This window comes from Lacerta agilis, chromosome 15 (genome assembly GCF_009819535.1).
Source record: "Lacerta agilis isolate rLacAgi1 chromosome 15, rLacAgi1.pri, whole genome shotgun sequence".
Lineage (NCBI taxonomy): Eukaryota > Metazoa > Chordata > Lepidosauria > Squamata > Lacertidae > Lacerta > Lacerta agilis.
The window spans coordinates 21,680,856-21,698,996 of NC_046326.1; the positions used below are offsets into that span (position 1 = coordinate 21,680,856).

The 18,141-nt window shown below is 42.3% G+C and overlaps 1 protein-coding gene across 1 annotated transcript; it reads left to right on the forward strand.

Annotated features, from left to right (window-relative positions):
* The first annotated feature begins 2,953 nt into the window (after positions 1–2,953).
* On the forward strand, positions 2,954–16,986 carry SC5D (sterol-C5-desaturase). The gene is made up of 5 exons (XM_033171618.1): positions 2,954–3,126; positions 7,423–7,640; positions 8,971–9,103; positions 12,101–12,201; positions 13,605–16,986. Exons 2-5 carry the CDS (start codon positions 7,431–7,433, stop codon positions 14,055–14,057), a joined length of 897 nt encoding a protein of 298 aa, XP_033027509.1. The 5' UTR covers positions 2,954–3,126; positions 7,423–7,430; the 3' UTR covers positions 14,058–16,986.
* Positions 16,987–18,141: the final 1,155 nt, after the last annotated feature.

Below are 18,141 nucleotides of genomic sequence, written 5' to 3' on the forward strand. Positions count from 1 at the left end.
AGAGCCCAACATACCCATCCTCAGAGATTACCTGTTCTGTCTCTGCAAAATAAATAAATAAATAAATAAATAAATAAATAAATAAATCTAGCTCTGAAACTGGCAAGCTCTGAGACTGGCAAGCTGTGAGACTTTGCATGTGCCTCCTTGCATGAATGAAGCACATGCAGTACAGTAATTTCTTAACTGGGGGATGAATTAATTCTTTTATTATGTACAATCTAGAAGGCAATTAACACTGTAGATCTATGCAGTTTTACCTGGGTGTAAACCCCATTGCAATCACTGAACCTTTCTTCTGAATCAACATGCACAGGCTTGCCTGGCACAATTCAGACTCTTATTTAAACAGAGCATGAACCCCGTTTTTGTGCTATTTAGTGATATTGCTTTAGATGTCACGGGGAATGGGCAACATTTTGCTGCATCAACAGCCTCAGCAATTATCGTTATGTCATATAAGGGGCATTGTGCTTGGCACACTTTGGCTCATTAGCACAAAGAAGTAAAATACAGCAAAATTATTCTGGTGCCTCATAAGTGTAGTACAACAGAACTTATCCAGAATAGTGCAGTCGACAGCAGTGTCCAGGCGGAAATCAGAAAAATAATAATAATAAAATCCGTTTTTGCCAATTATCCATAAAAATAGCTCCAAAACGGCATTTATTCATCATCATCATCATCATCATTATTATTGCAATTTTGCCCAAAAAGATAATCAACTTTGGGCAGAACTAAAGAAAAGTTCAACAACAAAAAAGACAAGCAACTGAACAACGTAGCCCCCCCCAACCCCAATGTTTTTGTTTGTGTGCGCACACACATGAATGCACATGTATGTGTGTGTTAAATCCTGTATATCTCCAAAGTATGCAGAAGTAGTAAAAACTGGAAGACCCATCCCCCTCCTCAAAAGGGGGTAAAATGGGGGAGGAGTGTGTATGTACACAAAGACAAGTGCAGTGGTTGCAACAGCCTCAACCACAACAACAAAGAATGCCTCACTGCAGGGGCAGCGACTCCAGAAGGAGCAATTAAATGCATATAAGGGCATCGGATTGCATTTTCTCATTTTGCATACATTTATTTAAATAGGCTGCAGCTTCTACAGCAGCATGGGTAGGCAAACTAAGGCCCAGGGGCCAGATCCGGCCCAATCGCCTTCTAAATCCGGCCCGTGAACGATCCAGGAATCAGCGTGTTTTTACATGAGTAGAATGTGTGCTTTTATTTAAAATGCATCTCTGGGTTATTTGTGGGGCACAGGAATTCGTTCATTTTTTTCCTTCAAAATATAGTCTGACCCCCCACAAGGTCTAAGGGACAGTGGACCTGCCCCCTGCTGAAAAAGTTTGCTGACCCCTGTTCTACAGGGAACTCTCTGAAACAACAACAACAACAACAACAACAACAACAATTTTACTGATGATGGTATTGTTTTCTTCTCCTTGTAAACAGCTTTGAGGGTTTTTCTTTACAACCAAGCAGTGTATGTGTGTGTGTGTGTGTGTGTGTGTGTACCCCGGGTTAAGAACTTAATTCGTTCTGGAGGTTCGTTCTTAACCTGAAACTGTTCTTAACCTGAAGCACCACTTTAGCTAATGGGGCCTCCCGCTGCCACTGCGCCGCCAGAGCACAATTTCTGTTCTTATCCTGAAGCAAAGTTCTTAACCTGAAGCGTTATTCCTGCGTTAGCAGAGTATGTAACCTGAAGCGTATGTAACCTGAGGTACCACTGTAAATGCGTAGTACTGTACATACACAGCCAGTCTTATACCAGAGGAACAATGTATTTTTTTGTGTGGCTCAAGCAGCAGATCTTTTATCATTATTTATTTTACTGCTCTTTTCATTCTCAACAGAGGAGAGTGTTTATTCTGAATTTGTTAAGCGTGATACCAGATGGCAATCAAGTGAACATCGCATATCTGTTGTTTAATCTGGGACAGCTGCAAGATTTGCAGTGGCTGCCCAAAAGCTGAGAAATTTTATTGAGGTAAATATGGTGAACTGCAAGTATTTAATGGGATGCTTTTAATATATTAGTTTCCTTTAACTGTTTGTATGTTAACATTTTTGTGTACTGTTATTATTATTACTTTTGATATATTTTAATACAAATATATATATACTGGTTCCAGATAATTTTTTCCCCTGTGGTTGATATGACCATGAAGATTGAAACAATAAAGTATTCCATCATAAAATCTATAGTGAACATGTGAAAGCGGGCAGTCAGAGGTGGATCTCTACCAGCTGAATACCACTATAGGTATATAGTTTTATCTTTTTTAAAAAACAAAAAAACACTTTTGATGGTTTTTTTAACCATCACATGGTGAATACTTTTTATGAAGTGAGATATAAGTAGGTGGGTGGGTGTGCGCACACTTGATTGCACACTTGATTACTAAACGCTGGTCAAGTCAACCTGCTGTTGAGGCTGACACACCTGAGGTAAAAAAAAAATCTAGGCTAACTTTCCCCTCAGAGCTCCATCCTCCCCTTGAGAAGCTTCTGACGGTGTTTTTCTTTACCTCAGGAACGCAAAAACAGAACAAAACCGCACGACACGCCTAGCTCTGCCCTCTTTCGACGTCCGGCCCGCTCATTCGCTCGCGGCCTCCTCTTTTCTCCAACTGCCCCGCCCCTCTCTGGAGACCCGTCCAATCCGACGCCGTACCTTGAGCCACGCGCCGGTGTCATCACACAACAGGCCAGCGTCGCGCGACTCCTGGGCAGAGGCGCTGACGTCCCATCAGGCTAGCGCTTCCTTCTCTTGGGCCGCCCCCTCTCACCCACCGAGCCGCTGGCTCTTTTCCTCCTCAGCCATTGGTCCGCTATCCGGAGCGGCCACGCCCACCTCTTACCTGCTCAGACGTCACATCGGGAGAGAGTTGGATTTCGACCTGCGCGGCGCTTTTGGCGGAGCAAGAGGAAGGAGGCGCCGCCGCAGGATCAGGCAGGCAGGCAGAGGAAACACCTGTGGAGGGCGAGGGGCCTCCCTCGGCTCGAAGGACATAAGCCGGGCGAGGGGAGGGGTGCGGTTTCCAGAATGCAACAGGGTGTCGCCCCCCACTAGTCCACCTTCTGGTCTTCCTCCTGTGCGCAAGCCCCCTTTGGGTAAGTAGGATGCAGTTATTTGCGAAGCTTAAAATTCAATCTCTTTGGGTATCATGTTGCTGTTTAGTCGTGTCCGACTCTTCGTGACCCCATGGACCAGAGCACGCCAGGCACTCCTGTCTTCCACTGCCTCCCGCAGTTTGGTCAGACTCATGTTGGTAGCTTTGAGAACACTGTCCAACCATCTCGTCCTCTCGTCCCCTTCTCCTTGTGCCCTCAATCTTTCCCAACATCAGGGCCTTTTCCAGGGAGTTTTCTCTTTCATGAAGTGGCCAAAGTATTGGAGCCTCAGCTTCAGGATCTGTCCTTCTAGTGAGCACTCAGGGCTGATTTCTTTAAGAATGGATAGGTTTGATCTTCTTGCAGTCCATGGGACTCTCAAGAGTCTCCTCCAGCACCATAATTCAAAAGCATCAATTCTTCGGCGATCAGCCTTCTTTATGGTCCAGCTCTCACTTCCATACATCACTACTGGGAAAACCATAACTTTAACTATACGGACCTTTGTTGGCAAGGTGATGTCTCTGCTTTTTAAGATGCTGTCTAGGTTTGTCATTGCTTTTCTCCCAAGAAGCAGGCGTCTTCTAATTTCGTGACTGCGTTCACCATCTGCAGTGATCATGGAACCCAAGAAAGTAAAATCTCTCACTGCCTCCATTTCTTCCCCTTCTACAGGTATTTGACAGGAGGTGATGGGACCAGTGTCCATGATCTTAGTTTTCTTGATGTTGAGCTTCAGACCATATTTTGCACTCTCCTCTTTCACCCTCATTAAAAGGTTCTTTAATTCCTCCTCACTTTCTGCCATCAAGGTTGTGTCATCAGCATATCTGAGGTTGTTGATATTTCTTGTGGCAATCTTAATTCCGTCTTGGGATTCATCCAGTCCAGCCTTTCGCATGATGAATTCTGCATATAAGTTAAATAAGCAGGGAGACAATATACAGCCTTGTCGTACTCCTTTCTCAATTTTGAACCAATCAGTTATTCCATATCCCATTCTAACTGTAGCTTCTTGTCCCAAATAGAGATTTGTCAGGAGACAGATGAGGTGATCAGGCACTCCCATTTCTTTAAGAACTTGCCATAGTTTGCTGTGGTCGACACAGTCAAATACTTTTGCTTAGTCAATGAAGCAGAAGTAGATTTTTTTCTGGAACTCTTTAGCTTTCTCCATAATCCAGCACATGTTTGCAATTTGGTCTCTGGTTCCTCTGCCCCTTCAAAATCCAGCTTGCACTTCTGGGAGTTCTCAGTCCACATACTGCTTAAGCCTGCCTTGTAGAATTTTAAGCATAACCTTGCTAGCGTGTGAAATGAGTGCAATTGTGTGGTAGTTGGAGCATTCTTTGGCACTGCCCTTATTTGGGATTGGGATGTAGACTGATCTTCTCCAATCCTCTGGCCTCTGCTGAGTTTTCCAAACTTGTTGGCATATTGAGTGTAGCACCTTAACAGCATCATCTTTTAAAATTTTAAATAGTTCAGCTGGAATATCATCACTTCCACTGGCCTTGTTATTAGCAGTGCTTTCTAAGGCCCATTTGACTTCACTCTCCAGGATGTCTGGCTCAAGGTCAGCAACCACACTACCTGGGGTGTACGAGACCTCCATATCTTTCTGGTATAATTCCTCTGTGTATTCTTGCCACCTCTTCTTGATGTCTTATGCTTCTGTTAGGTCCTTTCCATTTTTGTCCTTTATTGTGGTAATCTTTGTATGAAATTTTCCTTTCATATCTCCAGTTTTCTTGAACAGATCTCTGGTTTTTCCCATTCTGTTATTTTCCTCTATTTCTTTGCATTGCTCGTTTAAGAAGGCCATGTTGTCTCTCCTTGCTATTTTTTGGAAATCTGCATTCAGTTTCCTGTATATTTCACTGTCTCCCTCGGATTTTGCTTGCCTTCTCTCCTCCGCTGCCTCCTGTATAATGTTACAAGCCTCCATCCATAGTTCTTCAGGCACTCTGTCCACCAAATCTAAATCCTTAAACCTGTTCCTCACTTCCACTGTGTATTCATAAGGGATTTGATTTAGATTGTATCTTACTGGCCCAGTGGTTTTTCCTACTTTCTTCAGTTTAAGTTGGAATTTTGCTATAAGAAGCTGATGATCTGAGCCACAGTCAGCTCCAGGTCTTGTTTTGGCTGACTGTATAAATTTTCTCCATCTTTGGCTGTAGAGAATATAATCAATCTGATTTCGATGCTGTCCATCTGGTGATGTCCATGTGTAGAGTCATCTCTTGTGTTGTTGGAAACGTGTGTTTATGGTGACCAGCTTGTTCTCTTGACAGAACTCTATTAGTCTTTGCCCTGCTTCGTTTTGAACTCCAAGGCCAAACTTGCCAGTTGCTCCTTTTATCTCTTGACTCCCTACTTTAGCATTCCAATCCCTTATAATGAGAAGAACATCCTTTTTTGGTGTCATTTCTAGAAGGTGTTGTAAGTCTTCATAGAATTGGTCAATTTCAGTTTCTTCAGCACTGGTAGTTGGTGCATAAACTTGGATTACTGTGATGTTAAAAGTTCTGCCTTGGATTCGTATTGAGATCATTCTATCATTTTTGAGAATGCATCCCAGTACAGCTTTCACCACTCTTTTGTTGACTATGAGGGCCACTCCATTTCTTTTACGGGATTCTTGCCCACAGTACAGTAGTAGATAATGATCATCCAAACTGAATTCACCCATTCCCGTCCATTTTAGTTCACTGATGCCCAGGATGTCAATATTTATTCTTGCAATCTCATTTTTGACCACATCCAGTTTACCAAGGTTCATGGTTCTTACATTCCAGGTTCCTATGCAATATTTTTCTTTATAGCATTGGACTTTCCTTTCGCTTCCAGGCATATCCGCAACTGAGCGACCTTTCGGCTTTGGCCCAGCCACTTCATCAGCTCTGAATCTACTTGCACTTGTCCTCTGCTCTTCCTCAGTAGCATGTTGGATGCCTTCCTACCTGAGGGGCTCATCTTCCTGCGTCATAACTTTTATATGCCTGTTGTCTTTGTCTATGGAGTTTTCTTGGCAGGGATACTGGAGTGGCTTGCCAGTTCCTGCTCCAGGTGGATCACATTTAGTCAAAACTATCCACTATGACCTGTCCATCTTGAGTGGCCCTGCATGGCATAGCTCATAGCTTCTCTGAGTTATTCAAGCCCCTTCGCCACGACAAGGCAGTGATTCATGAAGGAGTTGGGAATCATGGTGGCTTTTTAATTGCAGGAGCTCTTTTTGAAACAGCAGGAACAAATTGACAGGTTCTGTAGCTTGTCCTCAAAGCTCTCTGTTTTGGGGGAAGCTGCCTCTTACTCAGGCCATACATTTAAAACATGCTTTAGTTATTTATTACATGTATAGCCCACCTTTTTCTCCGAGAAGCTCAAGGTGGCATGTATGTTTCCCCCCATCTTCTCCTTGCAACAGCCCTGTGGGGTTAGGTTAGGCTGAGAGTGTGTGGCTGGCCCAATGTCCCTAATAATAATAATAGTAATAATATATTATTATTATTTATACCTCGCCCATCTGGCTGGGTTTCCCCAGCCACTCTGGGCGGCTTCCAACAAAAGATTAAAAATACATTAAAACATCAGTTATTAAAAACTTCCCTAAACAGGGCTGCCTTCAGATGTCTCATGGGCAATTTCAGATCCTAGTCTGACGCTAGCCATTGCACCACATGGGCATCACAATATAAATTCACTTCCTAGGCTTCCTCAAACTCGGCCCTTCAGATGTTTTGAGACCACAATTCCCATTATCCCTGATCACTGGTCCTGCTAGCTAGGGATCATGGGAGTTGTAGGCCAAAAGCATCTGGAGGGCTGAGTTTGAGGAAGCCTGCTTCAAACGGTCATAGCTGTCTTTCCCCCCAAATAAATATGGGAGCTATGGTTTATTAAGAGTGCCAAAAGTTGGTAGGATACTTTCCAGAGTGAAGGCCACGTTATGTGTTCCTTCTTATTTTTATTTGTTTTTTTTTTCCAAATAATATTTATTGTATTCCTTATTTTTATTTGAACAAGTAAAGCTTTTTTTTTACTTCCTTGACTCTGCTCATTAGCCATGCTGGCATTCTGTTAGATCATTGTATATTATTAGTTCACTAAACATATGGGAACTCATCAACTCGGTGTCCTTGTCAACTCGGTGTTTTGAGGAATACAAGCTTTTTATTTGCAGCATTGTAGCCTATTTTTAGAAAAACCTATCTGTCGATATTACCATTCTTGTTTCTTCACTGTGGCTTGATGTATACCCTTCCATTAATTCCTGGCAATTTTATGCAGGTACAACAATGGATCTTGTCCTGGCATATGCAGATGACTCCGTTTTGACGCCATATGTTTATCCAGCAGCATGGCCAGAAGATAACCCTTTTCGACAGTTTATTAGCCTTATTGTCATAACAAATGTGGGTGCTCTTGTCCTTTATTTTCTGATTGGCAGTCTCAACTACTACTTCATATTTGATCACTCGCTAAAGAAACATCCTCAGTTTTTGGAGGTGAGTCACTGTGTCACAGCTCTTCCCTTTTCTAAGTTCTTCAGTGGTCTATGGCTAGGCTTCAGAGTGTCTTGCAATTTCTGTACACAGACTGGCCTCTGCTGTATGTGGTGGGTTTTTTTTTTGTTTTCACCCTAGTAAATGCAGTCACGTTTTAACCAACAGCCTTGCAACACTAACATTTTGAAATGTAAACAGTTTAGATTTCAGTGTGATTTGTTATTTCAGTGAAAGCATGTTCTTCTCTTAGCATTTCTAGGCCTAATAATGCTGCTTAAGGTTGTTACGCTCCAACTATGTTGTGCAAATGTTCATTGGGTCATGGAATGTAGTGAGGTCACCTTTTCAATTCACAGAGCTAAAGAGCTCTAAGGGTGGCTTTTCCACCTATTCTTTCTGAACCTGCTTGCTTATGATTGTGGTGGTGACTCTAGTGCTTGTGTTAACTAATCTGGATTACTGGAGTATGAACACATGAAGTACTCATATTCCAAGTAAGATTATTGGTTTATCTGGTACCTAATTTAGGGCTTCCCAGATGTTGTCAGACTTCAACGTGACCAGCAGCAATTGGAATTGTTGTCCAGCAACATCTGGATTATGTAGCCCTGATCTAGCCTAACAAGTTTCTACCTGACTGGCAGCAGCTCTCTAAAGTCTCTTGCATGTGTCTTTCAAAGGCTTTGATGTGTGATATCCTCCTTAATTAAGAGATACTGGGGTTTGAGCCTTGGGATTTAGCTCTTCTAGTAAAGGAAAGCTCTTTGGGTGAGGTTAAAGTAGTTCTGTGGGGGAAAGGAAACAAGCAGGGCCTCACAGCTATTGTGCCATAACCATAGATTCCCAGGGTAGTAACTAAAGCAAAATGCAGGCAACAGTAACAGGTGGGGTCCTAGGAATCTCACAGCTAACTCAGCCACAAACATTGTTACCTGATGGGGAGTAGGTTTTGCCTTTCCTTACCAGGTCTAGTAAACCTCATATGTCTGAGATAAGTCCATTTAACAAGGTCTTTCACAAAGAAACACGACCTGTTTATCTTTCTGCTTTGCGGAAGAATAGATACTTATGTTTTTTTAAAACATGCACGCTTCTCAAAGCAGTGTACTGTACTGGCAACAACTAAGCTAGGAAATCTCAGTTTCAAATGTCATTTTGTCATGTGTCATTAGGCAATCCCCTCTCTGCTTCATCTTCTCACCTGCAGTATGCAGATAAAAATATGGCTCTGCCTTAAAATGACTACTGAGATAATATATGTGCTAAACTTTCTAAAATGCTGTAAATGTACTGGATATTATTTTATACAAGTGTCTTCTCTTGTGTTCAGAATCAAGTGCAGCGTGAAATCAAATACACTCTCAAATCAATGCCATGGATCAGTGTCCCCACTGTTGCCATCTTCTTTGCTGAAGTCAGAGGCTACAGCAAACTCTATGATAACATTGAAGACTCTCCTTATGGTAAGGAAACTGCTTGGCATTTCCTCTGTATATCGGGTCAAAGTCTCTGTCCTTTCCTTATCTTAAGAGTCCACTTTATGTAACTTATTTATCATTTCTTCTAACCACCATTTGTTGTACATAGGATGGCCTCTTATTTATTTCTTCTCATGGGACCTTGCTACATATGACATGCATATTAAAGCCCAAGCTAGAATGAAAGGGAGTCAGATCATTAGTCCATCTAGCTCAGTATTGTCTGCACAGACTGGCAGCAGCATTCCAGGGTATCAGGCAGGTGTCTCTCCCAGCACTACCTAGAGATGCTGGGGCCTTCTGCATGTTCTGATATTTCCCCATTGTCCTTGTTTTGGGGAGGGAAGGGGTTGAATGTGCAAAAGCAGCAGAAGATAGAGTGCAAAACCACACCTACTGTTTCTCTCCTTCAAATTCCTTCCACGACTTGATCTCTCATTTTTTTCCACCACAGGTAGACTTGAGCTAGCTTTTCAATTGTACACCCTCCTTGGTTTTCAGTTTCAGTCAGGCTGTACTACAGCATCCCTCATTTCAGCCCTGCCTCCACATTGACCACCTCAGCACAGAGAGCAAAAAACACCCTGCTATTTACTTTGAAGCACCAGATGGGCAAGTAGCCACTACTGAATCTTGCTCACCTGCCATGCAGGTAATAAGGGTATAATTATTAGGAGATCTTCTCCTAATAGTGTGAGGTGGGCTGCTGCTGCTGCTTCCTTCCCCAACAGGATTCTTCCAGGATGTGCAACTTTTGTGGGCTTCCCTTACACTTAAACATGCATGGAAGAAAATGCATCTAACCCTACTTTATGGAGAATAATGAGGGCCATTATCGTGGAGGACTTTATGGGATTTGTAGATACAGAAGGGATCCGCCAAGGGTCATCTAGTCCAGTGTTTTTCAACCACTGTTCCACGGCACACTAGTGTGCCGCGAGATGTTGCCTGGTGTGCCGTGGGAAAAATTGAAAAATTCAAGAGAATTACTTTATATATAGTCAATATAGGCACAGAGTCAATTTTTTTTAACATTTTCTAATGGTGGTGTGCCTCGTGATTTTTTTCATGAAACAAGTGTGCCTTTGCCCAAAAAAGGTTGAAAAACACTGATCTAGTCCAATGCACCAACCACAATGTAGGAATCACAACTGAAGCATCCCTAACAGATAGCCATCCAACCTCTGCTTAAAAACCTCTAAGGATGGAGAGTCTGCCATATTCTGAAGGAGTCCACTTTGAAATAGCACTTATCAGAATCCACTACCCCCAATGTTTAGTCAGAATCTCCTTTCTTATAAATTGGATCGGTTAGTTTGGGTCCTCCACTTTGGAACAGAAGAAAACAAGCTTGCTCCACGCAAGGGAAGTGTTACTCAGGTTTGTTTCTCAGCTCTGACTCAGCCCATCTTCTGGGCACCTGGGCAAGTCACTCAGCAACCTCCTTGGGATAGGGAGTTTTTCCACTGTAGCTTTACAACAGCATTTCAGCCCACATATTACTCACTGCCATATAAAAGGTGTGCGCGCGCACACACACACACACACACACACACACAGTGCAAATTGTAGGGAGAAAAGTTGCTTACAAAGTAACAAGGCTTCCAATGAAATCCCGTACCAAACACTTCTCATCTGGAGAAAGTAAAGGAGAAGGAAGTTTCCAGAGTACCCTTAGCAACAGCCTTAACAAGAGGACAGGGTTGGTCATGAGCCAGCCATGTGTGAGTGAGGCAAAGTATTTTGTATGTCTGAGAATTATCTATTATGCTCACCCTTTAGCCGTGGAGAGAGCAATCGGCATCCGAAGTTGCTGTGGCAAGGGTGCAACAATTCAGTTGACCACAGATGATTGACAAGTGATGACAGATGACATCATGTGATTGACAAGGGGAAACAGTTTAGCAAAGAAGTGGCCAAGTTGGACCCCCTGGAAGGCAAAGAATGGTCTGCAGGCCAGACGTTCTGAGCTCCTGTTGTAGGTCAACAACATCTGAAGCAGTGCCTTCAGTTTAGTCAATATTCAGTTTCTAAAGCACCTTTGTACTTATTTGAGCACCTTGCTGTCAGGTTACAGCCAGGTAGCCAGCAGCTGCAGCTGTCTTACTGGGATGGCAGCCAACAGCTGGGAGAGCAGGAGATAAGACTGAGGGAAGCGCTCAGTCCAGGGCTAGTCCAAATCTCTCTGAAAGCAGTTTGTCAGAGCCTTTACTGGCTCCTTTTACCTCAGAGGAACGCAGGAGAGGTGGGGTGCAAGAGAAAGGGAAATTGTCATCGCAGAAGAAGAGGAACCACCCTGAAGTTTCAGATGAGTCATCAACAGAGTAGCCAGAGGTTGTGAAAGCAGGGAGCTCCAGTCTAGAGGCTTGGTTGTTTTCTTTGTTTTCTTTAAATAAACTCAACTTCACTGAGTTAATGTGTGTCTTGCTGCTGCTACACTTGCCATGGTAAACAGACTTTGTTTGGCTAGAGTTGCTCTTCATGTTTTATCTCTTTAGCCTTCAGATCCTTTCCAATGTACCCTGTTTCTCCTAAAATAAGACATAGCCATAAAATAAGCCATATCAGGATTTCTATGCATTGGCGAAATATAAGCCGTTCCCCGAAAATAAGCCATACCCCGAAAATAAGCCATAGTGACGTGGTACCTCCCATTAAAACAGCCTGGAGAGGCGTGGCTATGCAGCTTACCGATGCGACACGGTTAAAATAAGACATCCCCTGAAAATAAGCCATACTGTGTTTTGTTGAGCGAAAAAAAATATAAGACGGTGTCTTATTTTAGGAGAAACACGGTATTAATTAGCTCTGTTTGCTTGAGATTGCCAAAGGCTCAAGTAAGGAAGTTTCTTTCAAAATGCATTTCATAAAAACTACTTTTTGTTTTCATAACCCAATATTGGACAAATCCAGAAATATTCTAAACATTCTTAAAAGTCTATTTTAAAAAAAAACCAACAACTCACTTTTTTTTTTGTCCAGGTTGGTTTGGTGTTATCCTCAGCATGCTCTCTTTCCTCTTCTTTACTGATATGTGTATCTACTGGATTCATCGATTTCTTCATCATAAGCTCTTGTATAAGGTATGGCAAAGTGTTAAATAATAAGACATGCTTAGAGAACAGTGCACCCAATCTGGAGCATGCATTCCATGTGCAGATGAGGGGGGAGTGAATGGACTCTCCATGTATCAAGGCAGTATATCCCTCGTTACCAGATGCTGGAGACAAAAAGCAGGGAAGGACCCTCAGTTTCATGCCTTGCTTCTGGCTGGCTGCTGGCGCAAATAGAATGCTAGAGTAGGTGTACCTCAGTCTGATCCATGAAGGCTTTTCTAGAATACAAGGACCAGCCATTTTGGAGATAGGAAAGCCCTGCATCCATTGTGCTCTTCTCTAGCATAGTTTCCCCTGCAGCATATCAGTTATGTGGTCATAAGCCAGGTAGCATTGCGCTGTTTCTTAAGCATTTCTGGGTTGTGCTGTTTGAGTGTTCAATGTCATAACTTGCTTTACTGTAGACCACTAATAATAGGATTCAAGGCAGGTGTGTGTGAAGCTGTGTGATAAATATATACTTTGAGGTAGGAAACTTACGAATATGCATCTGGCCCTAGAGGCTACTTGCTTAACTTGCAGGAAAAGCTAGAGAACTAAAAGACTAGCACCAGCAGGCCATTGTTGATCGGATCAAGTGCAAAGGATGATATGGCCTCGAGGGTGGTGCAGCATGGCAATAAGAAGAGAAAACCAAGGAGTTACCTTTCTCCTACTGCTAAGGGGGTACAGTTACTGTGGTGCTAGATCTCAAGGCATTGAGCTGGAAAAGTTATCCAAAAGGGTGGCAAAAATGATGAGAGAATTGAACATTTTCTTTAAAAGAAAAGGTTTTTTTTTAAGTGTAATCAAAACATAGGACAGAACATAGTGGTTGCAAGGACCGACATACTAAAGATGTATAAATCATGAACAGCATAGAGAAAGAAAATGATGTAGCCCAACAAAAGGAAGTATTTCAAACACTCAGTAATATATGGATTTCACTCTTTTCACCAGATAACCTGATAGTAGTTGTCTCTCTTTTCTAAACTAAACTAAAAAGAGAGGCATTAATTCTTCCTTATGGAAAGCGTGGTCCAATTTGACAGTTGCATTTCCCTTTTCTGCATCTCTTTCCACCCATCAACTCTCCACACTTGGCTTTTTAAAGACTGTGAACTAGGTTTTAAATGTAGCCAGGCCAGGGGTTCATGTAGCAGAATTGTGATCTTTGCCATCTTATTTTGCAATAAAATAAAAGCCTAGCTTGATTCTCACATACCTGTAGTAGCCACACAAACAAATAATCCACCACCTCTCTGCCAGGGCATCTCAGAATGGTCTTTCCTTGCACAGGTGATGCTTTCTGTTGCTGTATTAAAGTGAAAGTGTTCTGGGCTCTTTCTGTTTCTATTCTAAGTTTCTAATTCCTCTCTTTTCTTCCACAGCGTTTGCACAAGCCCCATCACGTGTGGAAGATCCCAACTCCATTTGCAAGCCATGCTTTTCACCCAATGGATGGCTTCCTTCAAAGCGTCCCTTATCACATCTACCCATTCCTTTTCCCCCTGCACAAGGTGACCTATTTGGGCCTCTATGTCTTCGTCAATATCTGGACAATCTCCATCCATGACGGGGACTATCATGTTCCTGGCGTACTGAAGGAAATTATCAATGGTGCCGCCCATCACACTGATCACCATTTGTACTTTGATTACAACTATGGCCAGTATTTCACGCTCTGGGATAGAATTGGGGGCTCATACAAAAACCCTTCTGCTTTTGAAGGGAAAGGGCCCCATGATTATTTGAAAAAGCTAATAGAAAGCAAATCGAGCAGTTTTAAAAATGGCTGTGGGGATGAGGGAGTGCTAGAGGAAGGCAGTTTTAAAAATAAATAGGCCTCTCCCTTTCCAAGGATAGGAAAGCCCTATATGCATTATTTTTAAATAACTGTATATAAACTTCCCTTTCCTGTAACACAACTGGGAGACAGGCAACTGTAGACATCACTCAGAAATCTTGGTGATGGAATTATATAGTTGATAATTAAGTTGTTCTGTAATGAAGACTATGCTTGGTAAGGCAGAAATACATTAAGTTGTGAGTTGCAAAGCAACAACTTTGTTGGATACAGTAATGGAGAAAATGCCTGTAGCTGATGATGCTAATGGTAAGTTAATTTGGGAACACTGCTTTTTCTTGCACGATACATAGGAGCCGAAACCTGACATGAACTCTGTTGCCATTGGAATAAGTTTAGAAGCCATTTGCTTCTTTGTGTGACCCTTAACACTCTTGAATCCATAGTTTGCAGTTCAGTTGTAATTCCAGCAAGATGGTATAAGTCAATGTGTGGAGTTGACAAACTAGACAGCAGCCTTTGTGACTGCATTTACTAGCGTGAAAATGGGCTTGCAGGATGAATATCAAACATGCAACATTCATGTCACTTTCTGTTTTCCAAGTGCCCCAGTTTATCAGATAAGATAAAACGGGTGGTTTTTCATGTCCAGATTGCTTTATAGGTGGTTTTCAAAAGATGCTCCCTAACGTTTTAGAAAATATGTGTTGAAATGCCCTTTTTTCTTGTACAGCAAGGTTGATGCCTGGCTTCTGTTGTGGAGTAGATACTTGTTTGGTATTTCAATGTCCCTCTGTTGAAAGCATCATATAATGCAAATGCAGAAAATAAGGCAAAGGAACTATTGCTATGTTTTCAGAATGCCTTTGTTATACTTTCAGGAATCCTTTGGATGATTATCTTATAGGGAATCGCAATGAAGCATACGGTAACATTGCCTTTCCATAGAGTGCATTGTATATTAGAAACAAAGCAATGTGATCTAGTTAAAGACAAAAATGATCAGATTCTCAAGGTTGTAGAGCGCTCTTTGCAATTCTCAAGGGGCCATATGAGAGTGAAGGGGACAGAGGTTTGGTCAAGTGGAAAAAAAGCCGTCTTAGGAAGTTTTTTTAAAGAGCTGAATCCCATTGCGGAGTTGGCTTCCATTTTGAGCCTTGTCAGTGGCTCCAGTTCACCAGTAAGTTTATATTAGTGGTGCTTGCATTAGTCAACTTATTAGTAGATTAAACCCAGAACATTTTCTAAGCTGTCTCATTGGCTCTTCATTTTCGCAATTTGCTGTTACTTTCTTTCCTCTCAGCATGTGTCACTTTGAAGTCTAAATGCCAAAAACATTCATTTCAACAGTGCTATGCCTTACTGCTTTGATATAGACAAATACATAGAATTTCAGAGACGTTGCAAAAAAGAAGTTCTCTGTTTGATAATTATATCATATGAAGGATTGTGTTTTCTGGTTAAGCCAGGCAGCAGCCTGTGAAAACTGTCTTTTTCTTTTTTTAAAAAAAGGTTTTCAAGAGATAAAAGCACGACTGCTATTAAAGTTATGAAGCTTTACAAATTACCTACAAATTAATGGAAGTTGTGAGCTTTCTAGAACTACATAAGGCATATGTCACAAGTAAGTTTGCTTGTGTGTGCCGTTTTCCTTGTATCCAGAACTTGGTAAAGAAGCAAAAAATATCCACTGAAGATTTGAGACCAAAACTTTCTGGCCTTCAGAATAAAGGAGGGCAGGAAGTGCCCCCCCCACACACACACCAATTGAGACCATGCCATATTATAGAGGTGAGTCATTGATGACTGTAGTAAACGACTTTGGGTCCTTTTTTGGGCAGCCCTTCCACCAATTAGGTTAATTGCATCCATTCATGCTGGGGAGCAACTTAGTGCTACTTAGTAATACTATGTATATGTGGTGATAATTGTATTTTGCAAGGATACAGCTTGAATTTTTTTTTAAGCCCCCCATTATTGTGCATGACATTTTGTGGGCAGAAATCATAAGGGTCCTGTTGGAGAGGAACTTCCATTGATTAGGCAACAAAGCATCTTCATAGTGAATGCCTCACTGTCCTTTCACATAACCCCCAGCACTTATGAAACAAATCCCATAGTAATTCTTTTGCTCTCCGACATCCACGTCCTTGCTTGGGTAGGAACAGGGAGAAGGTGAAGAAAGCTGAGTTCAGGTTGCTGTTGTTTTTTAATGTGGAAAGCTATCTCTACTGTTGAGAGGATCATGAATAATTCCACCCTACTAAAGGATCTGAACACCTTGTGTTTTTCCTTCTCTTAAAATACATATATGCATCTCTTCAGCTGAAGATGCAAATTAACACAGGCTGCGTGAGATTCAGTCTAGGGGTTCTTGAAAGCTGCCACTGAATAAGGAACTGCTGAAGCCATCTGACATTATTTGAAGATCCGTCGTTGACTGTTGCAGTAGAGAGAAGTCAGCTGGTTCTGACTGGAGTATTTGGGACAATGATCAAGAGGAAGGCAGTGAGAAAATCTTGTTTACCGGTATATTTTATGTGGCTGTGGGGATCTCTGATGCGTGTGCACAGCTATCTTACCTGTTGGTATGTTTTAATGGCCATGCGAGCTCTTGTCTTGGCTGTGCCCATCACTGGAATGCAGCTGCTGGAGGGTTAGGCAAGAGCAACTGCAGGCCAAAAATAGGTTACTCACCTTTGGTTTGAAGTGGCAAGTTTGCAGAAAGGGTTCTGCCCCCACTCCAAACCTTGGCATAACCATTAGTTAAGTCAGACATTCTGTCTGTCTCTTTCCTAAAGAGTTACAAAACAAACAGGGATAATAGGGGTTTGTATTTGGTTGTCTGTAAATAATAAAAAAGTGACTGTAGCTTCGAATGGCTGTCGAATGGAGTTGTTGATCTGCTTGTTGATCACTCATACTAATGTTTCCTGGTGACAAATAATAAAGAATTTTGAAAGGAACTGGGTATAAATGAGTGTGTTTCCATGTACCTCTCTGTGGTAGTAGTAATAATAATAATAATAATTTATTTATACCCCGCCCATCTGGCTGGGTTTCCCCAGCCACTCTGGGCAGCTTCCAACAGAATGTTAAAATACAGTAATCTATTAAACATTAAAAGCTTCCCTAAACAGGATTGCTTTCAGATGTCTTCTAAAAGTCTGGTAGTTGTTTTTCTCTTTGACATCTGGTGGGAGGATGTTCCACAGGGCGGGTGCCACTACCGAGAAGGCTCTCTGCCTGGTTCCCTGTAACTTGGCTTCTCACAGCAAGGGAACCACCAGAAGGCCCTCAGCACTGGACCTCAGTGTCTGGGCAGAACAATGGGGGTGGAGACGCTCCTTCAGATATACTGGAGCAAGGCCATTTAGGGCTTTAAAGGTCAGCACCAACACTTTGAATTGTTCTCGGAAACATACTGGGAGCCAATGTAGGTCTTTCAAGACCGGTGTTATGTGGTCTCGGCAGCCGCTCCCAGTCACCAGTCTAGCTGCCGCATTCTGGATTAGTTGTAGTTTCCAGGTCACCTTCAAAGGTAGCCCCACATAGAGCACATTGCAGTAATCCAAGCAAGAGATAACTAGAGCATGCACCTCTTTGCGAGACAGTCCATGGACAGGTAGGGTCTCAGCCTGCGTACCAGAGGGAGCTGGTAGACAGCTGCCCTGCTCTGTGGTTAACATAAGGCATCTGTTCAACAAATGCATACGGACTCCCATCGTTCCAGCTGAGCCACATGCTTGACCCTGAATGTCCAAAACCAAAGGTCAGAGCATCAGTCACGTTCATTTTAAAGCTTTCTTTGTTTATCCCAAGTTTCTTTCTTTTCTTTTAAACTGTCGGTTTTGTAATTAATGATACCACTTAAAAGTCTTGGACATTTGCTCATTGTGGGTTCAACTTACAGTATATGGTATCTCTGGAGTATTACAACGCATGCTTTCATTCTCTCTCTCTCTCTCTCTCTCTCTCTCCCACACACACACACACAAACCCTTTTTGCTGCCTACAGATAGGGATGGATAAATCTGTCAATTTTTGTTTCTCATTTTTCCAGTCTTTAGTCCAGTTGTCCACATTTCTATATGATTTTGTGGATTTCTTTAAAGTCCTGG

Excerpts from the sequence above, each read along its gene's own strand:
- SC5D (XM_033171618.1), top strand. The coding sequence starts at position 7,431 with ATGGATCTTGTCCTGGCATATGCAGATGACTCCGTTTTGACGCCATAT. Across the intron at positions 9,104-12,100 it reads CATTGAAGACTCTCCTTATG|GTTGGTTTGGTGTTATCCTC; the intron begins GTAAGGAAACTG and ends TTTTTTGTCCAG. Across the intron at positions 12,202-13,604 it reads ATCATAAGCTCTTGTATAAG|CGTTTGCACAAGCCCCATCA; the intron begins GTATGGCAAAGT and ends TTTCTTCCACAG.